At 35.3% G+C, this 24,090-nt stretch overlaps 1 protein-coding gene and 1 pseudogene across 3 annotated transcripts in view; one reads left to right on the top strand and one right to left on the bottom strand.

Annotated features, from left to right (window-relative positions):
- LOC107502051 (centromere protein P) overlaps nucleotides 1–24,090 on the top strand; it is a 197,229-nt gene that overhangs the window by 9,960 nt on the left and 163,179 nt on the right. For all 3 annotated transcript variants that reach the window (XM_016128847.2, XM_016128848.2, XM_036218314.1), the window contains exons 2-4: nucleotides 9,433–9,614; nucleotides 11,066–11,154; nucleotides 18,185–18,273. In XM_016128847.2, coding sequence (XP_015984333.2) covers nucleotides 9,433–9,614; nucleotides 11,066–11,154; nucleotides 18,185–18,273 — 360 coding nt within the window. The remainder of the gene's footprint in view (nucleotides 1–9,432; nucleotides 9,615–11,065; nucleotides 11,155–18,184; nucleotides 18,274–24,090) is intronic.
- LOC118600612 lies at nucleotides 14,425–14,543 on the bottom strand (annotated as a pseudogene).

Genomic DNA, 24,090 nt, shown 5'->3' with positions numbered 1-24,090 from the left:
TTGTCTTTTCTTTGAGTTCACAAATTTCTTCTGCTTGCCCAAATCTGCCTTTGAATCCCTGTAGTGATATTTTCATTTTAGTTATTGTACTTTTCAGCTCCAGAATTTCCTTTCTTTTCTTTTTAGGCTTATTATCTTTTTATTAATGTTTCTATTTTGTTCACACATCATTTTCTTTATTTTCTCCACAGCTTACTTTATTTTTGAGCATCATTAATACTTTTGTTTTAAAATCATTAATATATTTTCCAATAAGTCCTTTTTTGGGACAAATTCTGTTTAATTATTTTATCCTTTGAATTGGCCATACTTTCCTGGTTTGTGTGTGTGTGTGTGTGCACGCGCGCTTCGTAATTTTTTTTTTTGTTGAAATAGACATTTTAATAATGTCATAACTCTGGAAATCAGATTCTCCCACCTTCCCCAGGGCTTGCTGTTTTTTGTTGTTGTTTTCAGTGTTTTATTTTTCTTGATCATTGTAGGCTGTCTTGAGTTCCAAGGGTCAGCCTGAGGTGCAAACTTAATGTCTTCCTGTGACTTCTTATGTTTTTATTTAAAGTTTTCCTTGCGCAGTCACTTTCGTACTTTCTCCATATAGTCAATTGATTGTGAGCGTCCTTATCTTTACTATCTGGCTTTTGGAAGGGGAAAAGCCAAAAATGATGAGAGAAAAAGAGATATGGCTTTTCAAATATAGAAGTCACTTCAAGCTAGAGGGAGGGGCTTGCAACACTGTGGGAGGTGCTACAACAATGGCTGCCTATCTTGTTGACTGCTCTGCTGTGATCAGAAGTGACAATCAGCCACTGGAGCACAGATATTCTATATTTGGGAGAATGAACTTTTTTTTTTTAGACGTACACTCTTTTATTAAATATAATTATTGCTCAACATAAAAGTTCAATTATTATTGCAAAGAGCCTGAGAATAAAGAATAAATTTGCATAAAATGTTTTCTTTAGTTTTTTTTTTTCAATTAATTTTTTTATGGTGACATTGGTTAACGGAAGCTGATAAATTTCAGCTGTACATTTTAATAGTAAGGCATATGTATATTTAGGTTGTGTGTTCACCTCTCATAGTTAGATTTCTTTCTGTCATCACATATTGACCCCTTTTGTACATCTACCTCTCTCCTCTCCCTTCCCCCCTACCTTCTGGTAACTACTAGTCTATTGTCCACGAGTTTCTGTTTGTTTGTCCTGCTCATTTGTTGCTTTTAGGTTTATATTCCACATATAAGTGATATCATGTGATTTTCAGCTTTTTCTGTCTGGCTTATTTTACTTTGCATGATTATCTCAAGGTCCATCCATGTTGTTGCAAATGGCAGTATTTCATCTCCTTTTATGACTGAGTAATTTCCATTGTATATATGTACCACAACTTCTTTAGCCAATTATCTATTGTAGGATACTTCAGTTACTTCCATGTCCTGGCCACCATGAATAATGCTGCTATGAACATTAGTGTGAAAATATCTTTTCAGATATGAGTTTTCAAGTCTTTGGGGTAAATACCCAGTAGAGGGATTGCTGGATCATATGGTAGATCAATTCCTAGTTTGTTGAGGAACCTCAATACTGTTTTCCATAGTGGCTGTACCAATTTGCAGTCGTACCAGCAGTGTTAAAGGGTTCCTTTTTCTCCACATCCTCTCCAACATTTGATATTAGTTATCCTGTTGATTATAGCTATTTTAACAGATATGAGATGATATCTCATTGTGGTTTTGATTTGCATTTCCCTAATAGCTAGTGATATTGAGCATCTATTCATTTATTTGTTGGCCATTTGTATGCCCTCTAGGGAGAAGTGTCTGTTCATGTCCTCTGCCCATTGTTTGATTGGATCGTTTGTTTTTTTGTTGTTATTGAGTTGTATGAGTTCTTTGAATATTTTAGATATTAGGCCCTTATCAGAGGCGTTGCTTGAAAATATATTTTCCCATTCGGATGGTTGTCTTGTACCTTGTTGATGATTTCTTTTACTGAGCAGAATCTTTTTAGTTTGATATAGTCTCATTCATTTATTTTAACTTTTACTTCTCTTGCCTTTGAGGTCAAATCATAAAATCCTCTTTAAGTCCAAGGTCCTTGAGTTTCATTCCTATGTTTTCTTCTATGCATTTTATTGTTTTAGGTCTTATATTCAGGTCCTTAATTCCTTCTGAGTTAATTTTGGTGTGTAGTGATAGACAAGTCTAGTTTCATTCTTTTTTGCAGGTGGCTTTCCAGTTTTCCCAGCACCATCTATTGAAGAGGCGTTCCTTTCTCCACTGTATGTTTTTTGCTTTATTATTGAAAATTATTTGCCCATATAAACATGGGTTTACTTCTGGACTCTCAGTTCTGTTCCACTGGTTCATGTGTCTGTTTTTCTGCCAATTCCGTGTCATTTTGATTATTGTTGTTCTGTAGTTTAATTTGAAGTCAGGTAGAGCGATGCCCCCATTCTTGTTCTTTTTCCTCAGTATGACTTTGGCAATTCGGGGTCTTTTGTGCTTCCACGCAAATCTGATGATTTTTTGTTCTATTTCTTTAAAAAATGCTGATGGGATTTTGATGCGGATTGCATTAAATCTGTATAATGCTTTAGGTAATATGGTCATTTTAATGATGTTGATTCTTCCAATCCAAGAACATGGAATATCTTTCCATCTTCTTTGATATCATTTAATAGGGTCTTATGGTATTCATTATATAGGTCCCTCACATGTTTCATTAGATTTATTCTTATTTTATTCTTTTTGCTGCAATTGTGAGATTATTTTTCCCACTTCTTTTTCTGACACTTCATTATTAGAATATAGGAGCGCAATGGATTTTTGAACATTGATTTTGTATTCAGAAACTTTACTGTATTTGCTTATTGTTTCTAGTCATGTTCTTGTGGAGTCTTTAGAGTTTTCTATATAGGGAAGCACATCATCCATAAAGTGACAGTTTGACTTCTTCATTTCCTATTTGGATGTCCGTTGTATCTTTATCTTGCCTCATTGCACTGGCTAGGACGTCCAATGTTATATTGAATAACAGTGGTGATAGTGGACAGCCTTGCCTTGTTCCTGATCTTAGACAGAAGATTTTTATTTTTTCACTATTACGTATAATGTTAGCTGAGAAGTTGTCATATATGACCTTTATTATGTTAAGGTACTATTCTTCTATACCGATTTTGTTAAGTGTTTTGATCATAAATAGATACCTTTTCTGCATCTATCAATATGATCATATGATTCTTATATTTTAATTTGTTTATGTGGTGTATCACATTAATCGATTTGCATATATTGAACCATCCCTGTGCCCTTGGGATGAAGCTCACTTGATCATGGTGTATAACTTTTTTAATATGTTGCTGTATTCGGTTCACTAGTATCTTCTTTAGGAGTGTGCATCTGTGTTCATGAGAGATATTGGTTTGTAGTTTTCTTTTTTTGTGTTATTTTTATCAGGTTTTGGTTTCAGGGTAATAATGGTCTCATAAAATAAGTTAGGAAGTATTGTCTCTTTGATTTTTTGGAAGAATTTAAGGAGAATAGGTATTAAATCTTCTTTGAATGTTGTAGAATTAACTGGTGAAGCCATCTGATCCTGGAATTTTACTTTTTTGTAGGTTTTGATGATTGTTTCAATTTCCATACTGCTGATCTGTCTATTTAGATTTTACAGTTTTTTTTTTTTTTTAATTCAGTCTAGGAAGGTTGTATTTTTTAAAATACTAGCCCATTTCTTCTAGGTTATTAAACTTGGTGTTATATACTTTTTCAAATAGTGTTATTGTACAATCCTATGTATTTCTGTGGGATCTGTCATAATTTCCTGTCTTTCATCCCTTTATATATTTTTTGTGTCATTTCCCTTTTTTTTTTTTTAGAGAGTCTAGCCAGGGGTTGTCAATTGTTATTTATTATTATTATTATTTTTTAACGCATACAGCCTCTATTATTCCTAGGTGGCCTCCCATCCAAGTACTAACCAGGAGCGACCCTGTTTAGCTTCAAGATCAGATGAGATTGGGCGCATTCAGGGTGGCATGACCGTAGACTGGTTTGTCAATTTTATTAACCTTATCAAAGAGCTAGCTCTTTGTTGCATTTATTTTTCCTATTGCTTTGTTTGTTTGTTTTCAATTTCATTTAATTCTGCTCTACTTTTGATTCTTTCCTTCTGCTGATTTTAGGCTCAATTTTCTTCCTCTCCTAGTTTAAAATGAAGCGTCAGGTTGTTTATTTGGGTTCATTCTTTCCTCTTTTGACCGCTTTTGCTGAATCTCAAAAGTTTTGAAGTGTTGTACAATCATTATCAATAGTTTCTATGTGTCTCTTGATCTCTTTTTATTTCTTCTCTGATCCAGTTATTTTTTAGTAGCATGTTGTTTAATCTCCATGTATTTGTGGTTATTCCTGCTTTCTTTTTACTGTTGATTTCTGTTTTCAAAGCATTAAGATCAGAGAGTATGGTTGGTATGATTTCATCCCTCTTTTGTTGAGGTTATCTCGTGTCCCGGTATGTAGTCCATCCTTGAGAATGTTCCATGTGCGCAAGAGAAGAACGTGTAAGCAGCTGTTTGGGGATGAAAGGCTCTGTAAATGTTAATTATGTCCAGTTGGTCTAATGTGTCATTTAAGGATGTCATTTCCTTATTGATTTTCTGTTTGGATGAACTGTCCGTATCCGACAGTGGGGTATTTAGTTCCCCTACTACGATAATGTTTTGATCTGTTTTTCCCTTTAGTTCTGTTAGTAATTGCTTTATATATTTTGGGGCTGCCTGATTGGGAGCATAGATATTAATAAGTGTTATGTCTTCTTGGTACCTGATTCCCTTTATCATTATGAAGTGTCCCTCAGTATCTTTCTTTCCCTTTTTGATTTTGAAGTCTGTGTCATCCAATATTAGTACTGCTGCTCCCACTTTTCTCTGAATGCCATTTGCTTGAAATATCATTTTCCACCCTTTCACTTTGAGTCTGTATTTGTCATTGGAGCTGAGATGTGTCTCCTGAAGGCAGCATATGGTTGGGTTTTGTTTTTTGATCCATTCTGCAACTCTGTGCCTTTTTATCAGTGAGTTCAGTCCATTTACATTTAGGGCGATTATTGAAATATGAGGTCTTATAGTTATTTTATCTTTTGCTTTCTAGTAGGTGGGTGTTTCCATTGCTTCCTTGCACGTGTGCCTATTTTTTTTATTTTGGTTGGATTTTGTGAATTTTCTCTCGTCCTTTTATTTTCTGTACTTCAGTTCTGAATCGTTGTTGTGTGGTTACCATTACGAAAATGTAAAGGATAGTTATATATATATATGTAGTTGTCCATTTACTTATATGTGTGTCTTATCTCCACTCCCCTTTGCGAATTTGGATCTCGGAGTCCTCCCCTTTTCTGTTATTGTTTCAGTTTGTCCCTATGTATGCTGAACGTTCTTTACTGACTTGCTATAGCAAATCTTTTCTTATTATTAAGGTTTCAATGTCTTCTTTATATCCGTTGCACTACTCTCCTACTAGTCGCCTTATTCCTAAATGTGTGTGTGTGTGTGTGTGTGTGTGTGTGTGTGTGTGTATTTTTTGTGTCATTTTGTTTTAGGTGAGATGACCCCTTTCAGTATTTCCTGTAATGCAGGCCTCATAGTGGAGAATTCCCTCAAGTTTTGTATGTCTGGAAATGTCTTTATTTCTTTTTCATATCTAAAGAGAAGCTTAGCTGGATACATTATTTTCGGCTGTTCGTTCCTTTCATTTAATCATTTGAAAACTTGATTCCTCTACTTCCTGGCTTATAAGATTTGTCCTGTGAATCAGTGATAATCTAATGAGTTTTCCTTTATAGGTTACCGTCTTCTTTTCCCTAGCTACCCTGAGAATTCTGTCTTTGCTGTTGATTTTTGTTAATTTTAATATAATGTGTCTTGGAGAAGTCCTTTTTAGGTTGAGATAATTGGGCATTCTGTTGACTTCTTGAATTCCAAGTTCCATCTCATTCCTTAGATTTGGGGAATTCTCATCTACTATTTGTCTGAAAATGCTTTCTAATCCCTGCTCCTCCTCTTTGAGAATACCCATTATTCTCATGTTTCTCTCCTAATTGTATCAGGTAGTTCTTATATTTCTCTTATATTATTTTTTATTATTTGGTTTCTCTCTTCTTCCTTCTGATTTTTTCCTAGATTTCTGTTTTCAATACCACTGATCCTTTCCTCCATCTTGTTGACTTATTTCCCAAGCTTGCTATTTCATTTTTCATCTCTTGCAGTGTGTTCTTTATCTCCAGGTGGTCTTTTTGGTTATTTTTGAGGTTTCAGTCTCCTTATAAAAAACTCAGTTTACTTATGTAGTTGTTTTGTCAATTTCTGAAATTGTCGATATGAATCGTTTTGGATTTCATTGAGTTTTTTCAGAAGTATCATTCTGAATTCTCTGTCATTTAAGTTGCATATTTCTATGACTGTAAGCTCATTTTCTGGAGAGTTTTCTCTTTCTTTCTGAGCTGCCTTGTCTCTTTGGTTGTTCATGGTGTTTAATGGACTAGTTCTCCTCCTGGGCATTAATGGAAATGTATTCTGCTTTTTTCCCAGAAAGAAGATTTCTTGTATAAAGGTCTCTCTTTAACCTGTTAGAAAGAAGGTGCTTTTCTTTTGGTTTCCAATAGGTGGTGTCTGAGCCTCTTGGATCCCTGCTTTATATAATGTCTTAATAATGTCTTTTTTTTCTTATAGTTTTTCAATCACACTCACTACTCTTAGTCTCAGTCCCTGTCAGTATTAGCGACAGTTTCGGTAGTGTTTGTTCAGATTCCCCTGGGGCTTTGCAATGTTTGGTCTCAGAGGATATGGGAGGAGGGACCCTCTGGGTTGGGAGATGAGGGCTGCAGGTGAGCTTCAGTTTTGCAAACACAGCTGGTTAGAATGAACTGTTTTTTCTCTGCCATTCCTGCTTTCCTGCCATCCCCACTTCTCTGGTTTCTGCCCTGATTCCTGGGCACTGCCACTGGCTACGTGTAGCTTACAGCTCTCCCACTTAGTGCTGTTTAGGAAAGTTGCCACACCTTCTCCCCTCCCCCTCCTCCTATAGGGAGCTTCTGCTGTGAGAGGCAGCTTTTTCTTTTCTCCCAGTCCGTTGCCCAACGTTGGGGTTCTGATCTATGGTAGCTCTTATGCCCAGATCCTATGCTTGAATTTTAGATGTTTAGCTTATCGTTGTTTCAAGGGGAGAAATCTGAGGATGTCTTTCAGTGCTCCATGTTTCTGACATCCGAGTCCTTTTTTTTTCACCTGACTCCTCTAAGCCCTGTGCAAGTTGCTTCAGGAGCATATGCACAGCTGCTCACTGTGTAGTTGGAGTTGGGGACAGGTAGCTACAACTGTACTATGAGCCAAAATTGATCATAATTTATGTCCAAGCTTTCTCTTGGAAGTTGCAAGCCTTCAGCAGATCCTAGAGTTCCAAAAAGTTTCTATCAGACAGATTCTGTCATTGACTTTTAAATTCAAGTGTCATGTATATTTCATTTAAAAGAGACAAGTTCTTGTGAATCTCTACTTTTGAACAAAAAAATTTATGCTAACAAGACAACTTTATAAATAAAACTTCATAACCAATAAAATTCATAATCCAAAATTATTCAAACTAATATTATCATTGAAATGGGTCAATGATATTTTGCTCAAAGTAAATCACTGCTATAAATGAAAATATGCAGTTTGTTTTTCTTTTGTGGTAAAATATATATAACATAAAATTTACCGTTTTAACCCTTTTTAAGTGTACAGTTTACTGGCAATAAGTATTTTCACGTTGTGATGCAGCTATCACCACTATCCTTCTCTAGAACTTTTTCATTGCTCCAAAGTGAAACTCTTTACCTATTAAACAATAACTCCACATTCTCCCCTTTCCCAGCTATAGATTCTTTTTTTGAGTTCTATGTATTTATCCTTTAATGTGATGATTTAGTTCTTAACACTTTGTTCTATTGGAAATACCTTGACATTTCATTTATAGTTTGCTGTGACATTAGTTAGTATTCACTTAACAGGATCTTGTCATTTATATATGAAAATTGCCTCTCTCCTTTTTTCCATTATCTTTCTATGTTTAAAGTAATGGTTTTCATCAATCAATGGTGACACATACAAAAGAACACATGGCATTCTTTCATACTTATATTAATATTTCAAATTAGCATTAAAACACAATTTTAAAAAGTTAACTACAAATTTTGTACAAGTTTTGAATTTCCAGTGTGAAGAATACAGAGTTAGGTAGGTTATTTCTTAGAGACATGGTATAAGGTCATAAGAGCATAGGCTACTGTAGAGGAATTAGGAACATAAAAATAGGGATTACTATGTGAAGGAGTAGAAAGTGTGGCAGTAGATCCAGATATGAAGGGAGTAATGGAGCCAAGGGCGACTCCAAGGATATGGAGATTGAACTATAAAGGAACAACTTTTACCATTAATATAAGTAGGGGAATTTAGAGGAAAAGCTAATTTGAGGGAAAAAAACATTTAATGGGTTAGCAAGCTAAATTTACTTCGCAGGAAGAAATGATATATGGTTAGAGGTGTGCTTTAGGATTTACTGGCATAGAGGAGCTGAGATTAATGATCAAATATTTCTCTGGAATGAGAGAGTGCATATTTAGAACAGCAGAGGCAAGAGTGTTTGGGTTTTCCTCTAAGGTTGCAGGCAAGAAGCAAGGACAGTGGAGAACCCAAGATGTGAAATGAGAATCAGGATAATCATGCCCCAGAATCCAAGGAAGGCATGTTTTAAGATGGCTGAAGTCAACAATATAGGATATGGCAGAGAGTATTAGGGCAATAAAGTATGACAAAAACTAAAATACCATTCAATGCAATTATTATCTGAAATTTTATTCTTTTTTAAGGAAAGTAGAGTTACATGTTTTCAATGAAGGATATCTGATTATAGTGTTGTTTGGGGAGATAATGCTATTTCTTATTTCTTTGGAATTTTTACCCCCCGTATTAGATTTCCCGAGAATCTCTTTTTTAATATAAAATGCTCTATATGATACTTCACTTGTTTTGGAAGTTACAGCTAACTGATTTATTTTGTTTTTAATTTCATAACATCTTTTAAAATAATTCGAGATACCTTAGGATATCAGACAGGTTGGAACATTGAAAGCATTCCTAAAAGGACATTTTAATTTCGCAGAGTACTCCTGTTATAATTAAATTACAGTTGTTTCCAATATGTAGAAATAAGGTTGTATGATTTGGTTAAGTTGGTTTTATGTTGTGAGTAAAGGTTGCAGTGTTAGTAAGGCATATTGGTTTTGAATTGATTTTAATGGGAAGAGAGTAAGGAGGACGAAATAGGAATTGTTTGAAGAAATTCGTAGATATTAGGTGGTTTCTTCATCGAAGTAATTAATTCCAATATTTGCTTTTTAGAAAATCATTTCAAGAAATATACCAAACAGATTCTGAAGGACGGGAATCTTTAAAAGATCTGAGAAGTAATCTTGAACATTTAGAATCAGAACTTCTATTTCTAAGTACACTTACTGGTATCAATATAAGAAATTACTCCAAGAAAACAGAGAACCTAATGAACACTGAGGTGGCCGAAAAGAGTAAGTGTTAATTTTAATCTAGAAGTGCTGTTGAAGCTTACCCTGTTAAGTATGGAAAATTGATTGGGATATGATTGAATTAAAATTCTGCAGGGTAAGTATTCGAATGTGTGGTTGTGGTCCATTTGTTTTGTAGGGTGTCTTTTGAATATCACCGTGTACATAATACTCTTAAAAGGTGCCTGAGGTATATACTAAAGAAGACAGTCTCTCATAACTTTAGTCAAGTGACAGCAATAAGTGATTGTAAAAACAACAATACCATTAATTTTGTAATTTTTAGGAGTTGCCCAGCACTGACATGAGAGCTGCTTCATCTGCAGCGCTGTAATCCTAATGAACATGGCCTGTGGCTAAAATAAATGTTTCAGCAGCAGGACTATTTGACTGAGGAGGGTTTCTGGTCTCAATAAGTAAGCTTTATTGCCAAAGATCTGTGATGCTGTAACAGAAAAGAGGAAACTAATTCAGCTGTGCAATTGGATATCAGGAACTTGGACTAAAGTTAGCATTCGCTAAAGAAGGTTATTTCCATCAAAATAACCTTTAAGACAGCAGAAGAGGGAGAGTGGGCAGCTCACCTCAGTGGAAGTTTAAATTTCATATAGAAATGAATGATACATAGCAGAATCTTATTCTGCTATGTAAATGGTCTTGAATCTGAGTTTTCCCCATTGTTAGCTTGGTTTCAGTTTTCCTGAGTTTACCAGTTCAGTTCTACTTCTCCATGTGATATCTAGTTTATCCATCTGATTTTCAGCTTCCAAAATTATGTTACTCTCATCTTTCTCCTACTTATCCTTGTAGAATTGTGCTCTCCTCAGAATACCTTTATTAGTCAAACTACGTGGTAATAAAGTCAGAATGGTGGTTATCTCTTGGGTTGCAGAGTATTGTATAGCCTGCGAAAGAGCATGAGGCAATTTCATGGGGTACTTTATAATTTCTGTATCTTGATCTCAGTGGTAGTTACATAGAAAATACATATGTAAAAAAATATTGAGCTGTTTACTTAAGAATAGGGCATTTTATGCATTTAAGTGTATTCAGGTTATACTTCAAAAAATACTTTTGCTATTGTTTTAGTAAAGTTCTAAGAGAGAGCACCTAAACACATATATTCAATTTACCATCTTTAACCAGAACCAGGTAATGTTGAAAAAATGAAAAACATCTATCAGTTATGATCCAAACTTGTCTAGGGTTGTACTAACATATTTCTATTTCTTAATCTTTGATATATTTGAGAAATAGACATTACAAGTTGATTTAATCCTATTTTACAAAGGTAATCAATTTGGTGCACATTATTCTAGATATTTTCAATGCAAATACGTTTACTTCATGCATATGCTCATATGAATGGTATAGGTATTCACACAAAATTAAATAACAGGTATTTGAAGAAAATTATTATTTGGAAATAAAATATTTATTTTTCTGCATTACAGATATAAAGAAAGTTCTACAGAGTCACAGATTATCTGGAAATTGCCACATGATTACATTTCAACTTGAATTTCAGATTCTGGAAATCCAGGTAAATTAAGGAGTATGTTGTGATAACAGATTCTTTTGCTGTGAAATAAAAAATTCCTACCCACCCCCAGCCTCCAGTAGTGGCTGAGCTAAAGAGGAGTTTATAAACCAGGGTCCCCTTGTAGTACATTTTTGCAAAGTGGTATCATTTCGAAAAGTTTTTAAAGTATAATTACAGTAGCCCAGCAACTGCATATGGTAGGGTTGTTGTCAAGGGCATAGGTGCTTTATTGGTAGCCAAAAGCTCCTGGACTCCCAGTGTAAGCCCTGAGATCATAGAAACAGTCCTGGATGCCCTCACTAGTTAGCTCATATGCCAGCCATGTATTATCCATTATCTATGGTTGCTTAACAAATTTTTCCAAAATTTAGTACCTCCAACAACAACAACAAAAACATTTTTTATCTCACCCATTTTTTTGTGGGTCAGGAATTTGGGAGCCGCTCAGTTGGATGTTCTTGCTTAGGGCCTCTCATGAGGTCATCTGGGACCACAGCCATCTGAAGACTGCTCAGGGCCGGAGGATTAGACTCCAAGGTGGTTCATGGTTATGCCAGAAAGTTCTGGACTGCTGAGATACAACATAGGAGGAAGATACTTTGGCTAAGCTTTTCACATAAAATCAGAAATCAGACAGAATGGTAACATGCAACACCTCGCTGGGGGAAGGCAGAAGAACAAGTCTCAGATACTTTCAAAGGCTGGCTCTGAGAAGAGTGGTATCCAGGCATAATTTTGAAAACTGACAGGGGCGAGGCTTATGCTTTGATAGCAGAAAGCACTTTCAAGTAGTGAGTTTTGCCAGCTGGGCCTACAAGAAGTATGTGTAGAGGAAAGGAACGAGGAAGGGCAGGGAGGCTGCTTTGGCCTTAGCTTATAAGATAACTAAAGTGGATGTAGACTGGTCATCACACCGAGTCCTATGGACAAGGTACTTGTTTGCATTCATGGTCATGTGCCAGGATTCCACATCCTTGTCCTCAGCCACAAAAACAGTTTCATTGTCCCTTTTTATATAGGACAGAGTTGATGTCAAGTAACCAGGACCCTGCCTCCTTAGGTGTCAGATAGCCACCCCCAACTAGTCAAGAGTGCCTGGGTCTAATTACTGGGGTAGAAGATTTTGCTTCTCGAGAACTCTTTGTAGTCCATGGTCTTGATTGTTACCACTGATCCTGGCAGGCTGAGAATGAGCCACGAGTTTTCTAGGCCCTTCGTCTGATGACAGAGCTCCCAGCTTGCTCTTAACCTTGAACTGTCCCCTTTCATCACTGCCAGAGTGACCAAGAACATCCACAGTGTGGTATTGCCAAGGCTGATTGAACAAGAATACAACATAGGAATGTAGGTGATGAGTGGCCCTAGCGGAGTTATACTCTTCACAGGCTGGCACCAGGCTTTGGAACCACTCTAGGTTACCAAGGCGATATCATTGTTCTGCCTGACCGCAAAGATCATTTGCTGAAGACTTAAACAGATCATGGACCCAAATGGAATGGTCTCGTTTGGGATAGACAGCACATGCCAAGACCCTAGGCTTCTCCATCGTGTAACCCAGGAACCCCTGGATGTTGTCCCATAGCAGAAGGTTGCATTACAAAAGGACAAACTACATTTTCTTCCTTTGTGGCCAGTGTGATCCTAAACTCAGAGTGGTGATACATCAAATGCATTCCGGCCTCCACTAATGGACCAGGACTACAGGCCATATCCTAAGTAGCTTTAGGGTCTTGTAGGCTTTTTCTGTTATAGGTGTTCATCTTTTTCTACAGTTATTTCATGGGTTATCTGGGGAAAAGCTATATTATGGGCAAAATTAGGCTTTCTCTTGAGAAGTTGGTCTATGAGGCCAACTGAAAAAAGAGGTTGTCCTCTAAAGTTGAGGTGAATGAGATACTCAGTGGAGCTGGACATTCCAGGATGGGCTATGCACAAATATTTATCAGGGTGCTCATTAGTAGACCTATGGCCTGAGAGATAAAATAGACTGTATATTTTAACTTTATATTGTTTACGTTGCATACTTTGGTCATCTTAAGCCCCTGAAGGAAAGTATCAAGCAGTAGTTTGATTCCATCAGGAGTCGAATCAAAGACGAGGTCACAGTTTGGGGACATTTTTATAATATGATGTGCTTCTGAAGAATGGCTATTCCTTGATCAGAGGCATTCCCAGGGTGAACTAACAATGGGCCCCTGCAGCTCTCACAGTGGTTTAGTTTGCTGGTCCTGGGTGGCTGCTCTGAGGCAGCACAGATAAGACTGGAGCCATGTGGGTCCTGCCATGCAGGCCCTGCTCCCCCTACTGCAGTGGCCATGTTTCCTGCCTCCTACCAGGCAGTGGCAGCACCAGCCCAGCCCTTCCCTCCATATCAATAGTATTTTAAGGTAATATTTTGATCCCATACCACAGAGGCATAATTGAAAATTTTGTGATAATCTAATAATGGCTTAAGGTTATACCATTAGCTCACATGATGAATGAATCAGAATTAGTTGAGCTGCACATGACAGAAAACTTAAAAAAAAAGGTGGTTCCAGGTACTACAAGTTTATTTCTCTATTACTTAAGCAAATTTCAGAATAAGTTTTCAAGGACTAGTATGGTGGATTTATGATCATCTGGCTCTGCTGTCACCACATGGCTTCTAAAATCATGGTGTGAATCACTTTAGCATTTCAAGCATCCTCACCTTTTCTATTGAGAAAACTTTTTAGAAGTTGTAACACCCATAATTTTCATCTACATTCTGTTTGCTGATAATTTAGAACAAGGGAGGCTGGAAATTTAGTCTTCATTATATATGGCCATATATATGGCTAATGAAAATGTGGGGCAAGAATGAAGTGCAAAATTGGGGAATACCAGCAGTTTCTGTCCCATATGCTTTAGGGGATGCAGGAAAAAAACCTGAAAGGAATAGTTGATATTCTTTAAAAGACACAAAGCATAGTAATTGTTTTTTACATTTCAAAGTATGTAGGTGTTTTTGAACTGTTTGGTTTACTTGCTACAGAAGAAGCAAGTTCTCCCTGGCTATGTTGAGAACACTCACTTTCTCTATGCCTCTTTCCAATTTTATGATTCTTCTCGACCAGTTTGGTAAGCAAGATCTTGTAATTATAAACAATTTTCATTATTTTACTTATTTAATTTTTATTTTTTTGTATTTTTATTTTTGTTTCTTAGGCAAGTCAACCATTGGTTGACCTCACAAATTGTAAGGACCTTGTCAGCTTACAATCCCTCATTATTTTATTTTATTTTTTACACCTACAGCGCCTGGTCTTCCTAGGTGGTCTCCCATCCAAATACTAACCAGGGCCGACCCTGCTTAGCTTTTAAGATCAGATGGGATTGGGCTTGTTCAGGTTAGCAAGGCTGTAGACACAAACAGTTTTCTAATCAGCAAAATTTTGGGGATAACTCATGTGTGGGACTCGGGCATTTTTGGAAAATAAAGAAACAAAGGACTCACTTTTTATTTTTGTTGCTTAGAATTCTGATGTAATGGGGTAATGGAAATTATTTTAAAATTTTTATTAATGGTAAACCCTCACATATTCTAGGCCTACTCATATAGGTATACCTTTAGAAATATATTTCAAGTAGAATTGCTAAGTCAAAGAAGATGTACATGTAAATTCTAATTGATGGTACTAGATTACCTTCAAAATGGTTTTACCATTTTACATGTTGAACAGATTTTTATAGTTAAACTGATGGAAAAAAAAACTGGTGAGGACACAGTGACCTTCTGTGTTCTAAAACATTTTTTTAAATTAAATTTCCACCAGAGGGAGATGTTTAGCTATCAAAAAAAATTTAAATAATAAAGCTGTCCTATTTTAGAATGGTGTTATAATAAAATCACAATAATACAATATTAAAAGCAAAAATCACCTAAAATCATATTAACAGAATGTTGGAACCAAAAGTGTTTTTATAAATTATCTAGGTCAGCTCCGTTATTTTATATAGAATCATACCTGGAGAATTTGAATGATCACTCATGTGGGCACAGCTATTGTTGTCAGAGGTGTTTGGAACGTGCAACTCCATTCCCCAGATTTACTATCTGGTGTTGTTAGTGCTGTACTATTTATGCAGAATTGTAAGAACATCAGAGTTGACATGTGTCAGCATTCATAGTCCATGCAGTGTAATAAATAAGATGGGTGAAAGTTTGTGGGAGAGGGATGGATTAAGTATCTTTTCATAAATTCTCTCCTTTAAACCCAATGAAATGAATAAAATGATTCAAAAATAGAGAAATTTTTTAATTAAAAAGAATAAAATCCTGTCACAGTCTCCAAAGAAATGTACCTAATGATGATATTTGAATGTGAATGAAAGAAAACACTGAAATCTTATATAGGATGCTTCATGAGGAGTATATTAATTTCGCAAAGTTAACAGGACTCTTTTCCTGAATGTCTCTACCTATAATCCTTAAGTTGTAGAGAAGAATGTGAACTTTGGACTTAAGTTAAATGGACTGTGGTAGAAAGGAATGTGTGGCTGAGACTTAAGCTGGGGATTTGAAGTCAGCTCGTTTCTAAGCTCCATTCCCTTCTTTACTAACTGGGGAAGATTGACCTGGTTAGCGGTATGATAAGTAAGAGAGAGATGGGCAAACAGTGTCTTGAAGTCAGCTTACCAGTGGCTGGACAGAGTCAAGCTCCACCAAAAATAAATAAATAAATAAAAGAAATAGAGGGGCTAGTAAATCATAGGCTCTATGCCGACAGGATTATTTACCTAGCCTAATGGATGAAAGGCCAAAATCAATGCACCCACACATACTCAAAAGGTAAGACATGCCTCAGATTTTTTTCTTTTTTGTAAAAACTCTATTGAGATATAGTTCACATATCATATAATTCTACCATACAAAAAGTATACATTCATTAGTTTTTAGTATATTCATAGAGCTGTACAAATATTACCACTTCAATTTTAGGAAATGATCACTCCCAAAAGAAATCCCATACTCCTTATTATTTCTCATTCTCCCCTCTTCTTCCCAGACCCAAGCAACAACTAATCTCTTTTCTACCTCTATAGATTTGCCTATTCTGGACATTTTATGTAAATGGAATCATAATATGTGGTCTCTTTAATTGGGTTCTTTCACCTAGCGTAATGTTTTCAAGGTTCATTCATGTTGTAGCATGTATTTTTACTTCATTCTTTTTCTTTCTTGGCTGAATAATATTCCATAGTGAGGATATATCACAATTTGTTTATTCATTCATCAGTTGATGGACACTTGAGTTGTTTCTACCTTTCGGCTATTATGAGTGATGTTGTTATAAACATTCATGTTCAGATGTTTAAATAGACATGTTTTCACTTTCCTTATGTATATATCTAGGTGTAGAAATTCAACTAACAGACGATGACTAATGATGTTGAGCATCATTTCATATGCTTATTGGCCATTTGTATATCATCTTTGGAAAAATGTTGTGATCCTTTGCTCAGTTTTTATTGGGTCATCTTTTTATTATTTGAGTTGTAAGAGTGCCTCTAGAATGTGTTTTTGATTACAGTGGTATATGCCCACAGATAGCCTACTTAAACTGCAGCTGTTCCTAACAATTCCCACTGTACCTTCGAGCAGCTAAAAAGCTAAACGAAGATTACAAACCATCAATATTCATTTTTCCAGCAAGTCAGATAGTAACCCTACAAATGGGGAAGAGTTGAGGAGTATCTACTCAGTCTGTTTCTAGGAGATAGCAAAAATTTTTAGACCTATTCCTATTAACAAAATTCAAAGCACAAAGGCAGTGCAGAGTTCTTTCATCATCTTTTAGGACTTATGTAAAACCACTACCATGAAAGGAATTAATAAGAAAATGGAGATAAATGCACTTTGGAAAAATTAATCCAAGAAATACAAGAACATGCTATATAAAAATTGTTCTGACCCTCAAATGAAAGCATAAAAAGAAATTTTAGTAAGAGTAAAAGAGAGCTGAGAGGGAGGACACGAGAGAAGGAAGGAGGGAAGGAAGGAAGGAAGGAAACAAGGAAGGAAATGATGATTATAGTGCTGAAAACTACATTAGAAGTAGCCAGGAGTAGAATATAATATGGAGTATAGGCTTGAGAAAAATCACCTGTAAGAGCAATTAAAATGAAAAAAAAATCTGGAAATAGACAATGGAGAGTCAATATATGATTTTTCCAAAAACAAGAATAGTAAAAATGTGAAATTATAGACAAATATGTAGTAGAAGAAAATTTATTAGAGTAAAGAAGAAAACCTGAGTTTGCAGTTCAAAATATGTAACTATTTAGCACCCATTATTGAATGAAGAGTTTTTTGGGGGGCGAGGGAGGTTTTTTGTAATAAGTAGCCAGAAGTCGTTGTCTTTATTACTTTAAGATAGATTCTTAGAAGTCAAATTGCTGGAACAGAGACTGGATGTGTTAAGTTACACTTTGCCCAAATGATTTTATATATTAAAAAAAATCATTGTTTTAATTTACATTTATTTTTTACTAGTGAGAGTGAATGTTTCCTATGTGAATTGTCTTTTACTTCTATGACTTTTTAGTTCATGTCCTTTGTCTTTTTCTTTGTAGTGTTCCTATCTTCTTGTTACGTTTATGGTAAAAATTTTCCTGTTTATTGCTTCTCTTTTGGTCACAGTCATTTTTTATATAGATATTTTGACTTTTTTTATGTAATTATATTTGCTTATTTTTTCTATTATTGTTTGCTTAGAAATTTCTTCCTTGCTCAGTTATTAACTTAAGTGTCTACATTTCCTTCTAATATTTTATGGTTTCAGTTTTTAAGAAAGTAATTCATTTGGAGTTCATTTTGGGTTTTGGTATCGGGCAAGGAGCTAATATTATTCCTTTAACAAATAATCAATATTTTAGTACCTTCTGATGAATACATTTTCCTATTATTGGTGGCATTTCATTTTTCATATTTTTAAGTTATTTTTGTCTTTTCATTTTATTTAAAGGTTACCGTGCTCTGATACATACACTTTTTTTTAAATTTTAGGATAAGGAGAATTTATCTTCTGTTATTACTGACCTCAACATAATAATGGAGCCCACCTCATATTCAGAATTAAGTGAATTTGTGTCCAGGTAAGATATTGTACAGATTTATTTTTTCAGAGATTGTTTTCACTCTATACTTTTGAATTTATAAATAAATATCAAAATATTTCTGAAAGCATCACACTATTATGGCTTCTATTTAAGCCTATATTCTCTATATTATTCTTTCATCGATAAAAATTTACTATACTTTCACTATGCACTAGGCATTAAAATTAAAATGTGAGCAAAAACATAATCTTTGATCCTCATGGAATTTGCAGCCTAGTCAGGTATTAAATAATCTCAGAAATCTAAAATTATGCCTGTTAAATGCTGCAGGGAAGAGTTGCATAATGCTTTTGAAGTACACATCAGAAATTTAACTTTGTGGGAGAACATGGAATGAGTTCCTGAAACTTGAGCTGACATCTGAAAACTTAGTAGGCATAAACTAACAAAGAGATCTTCAATATAATAGCTTGTGCATAGGCACTGTGCTAGGAGGGAGCATGGCGTCTGTGAGCAACTGGTATGATGCCTTAACCATTCTACGAGGGCAAGAGCAGAGTAGTGTGATATAAAACAAAGCTAGCAAAGTATGGAAGGTCCACAATATGTGGAGTTTGGTATGAGGAGTTTTATCACAGTCCTAAGATCAAAGCTATTGAAAGGTTTTAAACAGAGTCTAAGGAAGACAGAGGTATGACATCCAAGAAAGAATTATTCTGAATGCTGAAGGAAGAAGGGATTGAATGGGTGCAATAGTAGATGAAGGAGGGCAACGACTAGGCAGTTAAGACAGTTCAAGCAAGAGAAATTTGTAGTTTGGACTAGAATAATGGTAGCTGGATGGATTGGGGATATTTCAGAAGCATAATTGAATGGGCATGGTATTGGTTGAATAAGAGGGGTCAGGAGTTATTGACAGGGAATAATTTCTTGATGATGGTGATTGCAATTGTTGAGATAGGGAAAGTTGGAAGAGGACTAAGTCAAATGAAATTGTGATTTCATTTTGGACATGTTGAACTTGAGTGCCTATGAAACACCAAAGTAAAAATATGGAGAAGGCAGCTCAGAAAAGGTTTAGGTATGAGACATAACATTGGAGTTATCTGCTAGTGTGTAGAGGTTAAAGCCTTGAGCAGGAATGAAATTGCCTTTGGGGAGAATATAGAGTGAAAATAGGAAAAGGACTGGAACTGAACCATGAGGAATTCTAAACTGTACTGCTGAATAGAAGAGAAGGATCCTGCAAAGGAATTTAAATGAAATGTTTGAGAGGTGGGAGGAAAACCAGGAATGTGTTTTTAACCATTGACAACTGGGTATCTTTTACATCTTTAGATACCCTTTCAGTGTCTTCTGGATTGATTGCATAGATTGTGACAAGTGGTCTGTTAATATTGTTATTTTCTCATTGTGTGTTTTTCGGTCCGCCTTCACACCTCTTAATTTCTCTTTTCCACAGTTGTGCTATATCTAGGGTGTATTTGTGTGAAAGTTTTCCACCATGTCTTTTCAAATACTTCTGCTGTTCTCTACTCTTCTGTAACTCTCATTATGCATATGTTAGACAATTTGATATACTGTCTCAGTGTTTGGATGCTTTGTTCTATGCCTTTTTTTTCCATTTCAGTTTGGATAATTTCTTTTATCCTATCTTCAAGTTTACAGGTTCTTTCCTCAACTGCAGTTCAGTCTGCCAGTGATCCCATTGTAGGAATCTTTCATCTCTAATGTAATATTTTTTAGTTGTAGCATTTTCATTTGATTCTTAAAATCTCTCTCTGCTGAAATTCTCCACTTATTCATGCACATTGTCCAACTTTTCCACTAGATCTCAGAATTTTTTTTATTTAATGTTTTATTATGGAAAATTTCAATTATATATAAACCATAATATTATTATAATTAACCTGCAGCTACCCATTGGGCACCTTCAACAGTTATCAATATTTTGCCAATCTTAGTTCATCTATTCTTACACACACGGTTTTTAACTTCTAATTTTGAAGTAATCATAGGTTCACAGGTATTTGCAAAATAACCGATATATAAAAAGATTTCAAACACTCTCATCCAGCCTCCAACAATGGTAACATCTCATGTAATTGTAGAATACTAACCAGAAAACTGACATTAGTAAAATCCAGAGTTTTTTCAGATTTTACCAGTTTTATAAGCATATGTATGCGTGCGTGCGTTCTATGCAAGTTTATCTCTTGAATAGCTTCTATGAAACCACCACCACATTCAAGATACAAGATTATTTCATGGTTCCTTTGTACTAGCTCCTATTTTTTCCCCATTTTTTTATTGTGATAAAATATATATAACATAAAATTTACATTCTTAATTATTCTTAAGTATAAAGTTCAGTGGTATTAAATATATTCATAATGCTGTACTACCATCACCATCATCCATCTCTGTAACTCATCGCATCTTGTAAAATTGAAACTGTATGTACATAAACAATATCTCCTCATTTCCTTATTGCTCCAGCCTCTGGCAACCACAGTCCTTCTTTCTGTCTCTATGGTCTTTAATCATAGTTATTTTACAGTCTCTGTCTGATAGTCCCAACATCTGAATCATCCTTGAGTCTAATTCTTCTGATTAGTTTCCACTGAATTGTTTTTTCTTGAGTTTTTGTCTCATAATTTTTTTATTGAATGACGGACCTTACCTATGGAAAAATGGTAGAGACTGAAGCAAAGAGTGTTTATGCCCAGAAATGGGCACATTTCTTTTATCAGGCTGTTAGTATGGGGATTAATTCAAGGTAGGCAGCAGTCGAGCTGGGTTTGGGATTTTTGTTGCTTTCATTACCTTCAGGCACCACAGGCTTCAAATGCTTCCAGCAGTGAATTTAAATTCAATTCTTCTGTATGTTGAGAATGGGGTTTTGAGAACTGGAGGGTTTCCCTCAGTGTCCCAGCTCTGCTTGGCTTTCAACAGTCCCTATGTATCTGTACTTCAGAGGGGAATCTTTCTTTGCACTTGACGCTTCACTAGCAGTAGGTGATGTTTGTTACTTGGTGTGAAGTTCACGATGAGAACAAAGGGAATCCTATGTTTTCATGGTCTGTCCTCAGTATTGGGCAGGTCATGTAGACCTGTGCCTTGGAGGTAGGGCTCTCCGGTTTTCCTGCTCCTTCTTCCCAGTGCAGCCAAATTCAGCCTGGGTCTGTGAATGTTCTTGGGTTCCTTGTTCCTCCCAGAGTGGTAGCAGACATAGGCTTGGTACTGTTCCTGGGCCCAGTGGGTTTCCTGCCCCTCCACAGAACAGAAGGTTTTTGCCTCTGCCCCTCTTCCCAAAACAATGGATTTTTGCCTTCGTAGCAAGAGTGTTTACTGCTTCTCTCTCAGAGTCAGATAAGTTTGACTTCTGCTTCTCCCTTGAAGTAAAGGATTTTTTTTTTTCTTGTATTACTTTGCTGCCTTTTCTTCAATGGCTTAGGATGTTTCTTTCCCATTAGAGAAGAGTTCTGGATTCATTTTGTACCCTAGCAGCAGCTGATCACCTCTGCATCCCTGTGCCACTTGGGGGAGCTCTCTCCATGCTGCTGCCATGACCCCAATCTTTCTGATGGAGTCCCTTTGTGTCTCGGGTTCCCATCTGTTTTATAGTGATAGTCTACTTCACATCTGTCTTTAAGAATTTGTTGAAATTTTAGCTGATTTCTTGTTACCCACTTGTGTAGTGGCTGCTTCCCTCCTCTATGTTTAACCAAAGGTGGACAGTTTATGTTTCCTGTCTTTCTTTGAGGAGAAAAATGTTACTTTACTTGGTTACCTTGTGACTACAGGTCTTTGACGAGCTAAAGAAAGGTTATGATTTTATAGATTATTCAGAATTTCCTTGATGTTAGGTTGAGATTAACCTTCCCTGCAGCTTTTTACATCCTAAGTAGCAGCAGAACTCTTTCCTGATTTACTTTGATTCTCATTCTGGAATTTGAGACATATAATCTTTTTATCTTCTGCGTCTGACTTACCCTTTTTTTTATATCTTGTGTCTTCATTATCTCTGTGCTTATTTCTGATTATTCCTCAGATCTATATTTTAGTAATTATTTTTTCATTTTGTGACTAATCTGCTCTTAAAACCCCATGCATTGAGTTTTCAATTTCACAGACCATACTTCGTCTTTTATAAAAGTTCTATGCATCTCTTTTTCAAATTTTCCTGTTTTTTTTTTTAATAAATAATCTTGTTTTTTAATAGTTGCTTTTCCGTGCAGTTATTCTAGATTATCTCCTTAGATGTGTATTCCAGTAAAGGATAAATATTTCTTCAAGTCGTGTCTAAGCTGATGTTATTAAACCCATCCATTGATATTTCAACCTCACTGCCAGGACAGGTCATTTCTCAAAGTTCTCCTTTGATCTTTGTGACTTCTTTTGTAATTTACTTTCCTTTTCTTTTTTTTTTTTTATTTTTATAATTTTAATTAACATACAATAAAATTGACTTTTTGGTCATAGAACTCTTACCAATTTAACACAAATATAAATTCTTATAACTACCAACATAATTAGAATAAACAACAGTTCCATAATACCAAGAAAAGCTCATGCTGCCCTTTTTTAGATATAACCCCCACTCCTACTCCTATGCCCTGACAACCATTGGTCTGTTCTTCATCAATAGAGTTTTGCCTTTTCCAAATAGAATCACACAATATGTAAACTTTTGCAACTGGCTTATTTCACTCAAGATAATACCTTTGAGATCATTCCTGTTGTTGCTGTATCAATATATTTTTCCCTTACATTGCTGAATAGTATTCTACTATATGGGTATTCCACAGTTGACCTATTTACCCACTGAAAGACATTTAGGTTGTTTCATTTTTTTGCTATGATGAATAGACGTTATATAAACATTTGTATAGAGGGCTTTGTGTGAATGTAAGTTTTCATTTCTCTTTGTCAGGAGTGGGCAAACTGATTTACAGAATAGCTGCCTATTTTTAAAAAGTTTTATTAAAACACACCCATTCTTTTACATATTGTCTATAGTTGGTTTCATGGTATAATAGCAGAGTGAAGTAGTTGTAACAGAGACCATATTGCCTGCATGCCTGAAGTATTTACTATCTTGCCCATTAAGGAAAGTTTACTGACTTCTGCTCTAGGATGAATACCTGGGAGTGGGTTTCTTGGGTCATATGTTAAGTGTATTTTACTACCAGGCCATTTTCCAGATGGTTGTACCATTTTGCATTCCAACCAGCAATACAAGAGAGTTTTGGTAGCTCCACAGTCTCTCCAACATATGGTATTTATGTGTTTTTGAATTTAGCCATTCTAGTAGGAGTGTAGTTTATCTCATTTTCCTAATGGTTAGTAATATAAGCATCTTTATATGTGTTTACCATCTGTTTATTTTCTTTAGTGAATTTTATGTTCAAGTCTTTTACTCATTGCTTTATTGGGTTATTTGTTTTGTTTTGTATTGTTTTTGAGCATTCCTTTGCCATTTTATTTTTTGACAACAGTACTACAGAATAAATTTTGACTATAGGGCATGTGAAAAAAACTGTTATTTTCTCCTATATACAGCAAAACTTTGATATTTAAAATTTATTCATCCATCCATTATTCCTAAATCATAGCAATGTTTATCCTTAAAAAAATTATGTGTAAAAAACATATAAATATTTGTATTTCCACATAAAAAAGTATATATATTTCCAGGACATTGCTTCCAGATCAATTAGTTCTATAAACTTATTATAAATATGTTTAAAAATGCAGTCATTAGTAATAATGTAATAATGTAATTTACAATTAAACTTGTCACTTAATCAAATGATGTCATATATTTACTTGTAATGGTTTTCAGTATTA

The sequence above is a fragment of the Rousettus aegyptiacus genome, unplaced genomic scaffold (genome assembly GCF_014176215.1).
Source record: "Rousettus aegyptiacus isolate mRouAeg1 unplaced genomic scaffold, mRouAeg1.p scaffold_m13_p_3, whole genome shotgun sequence".
NCBI classification, from domain to species: domain Eukaryota; kingdom Metazoa; phylum Chordata; class Mammalia; order Chiroptera; family Pteropodidae; genus Rousettus; species Rousettus aegyptiacus.
This window is presented reverse-complemented; position numbering and strand designations above follow the sequence as displayed.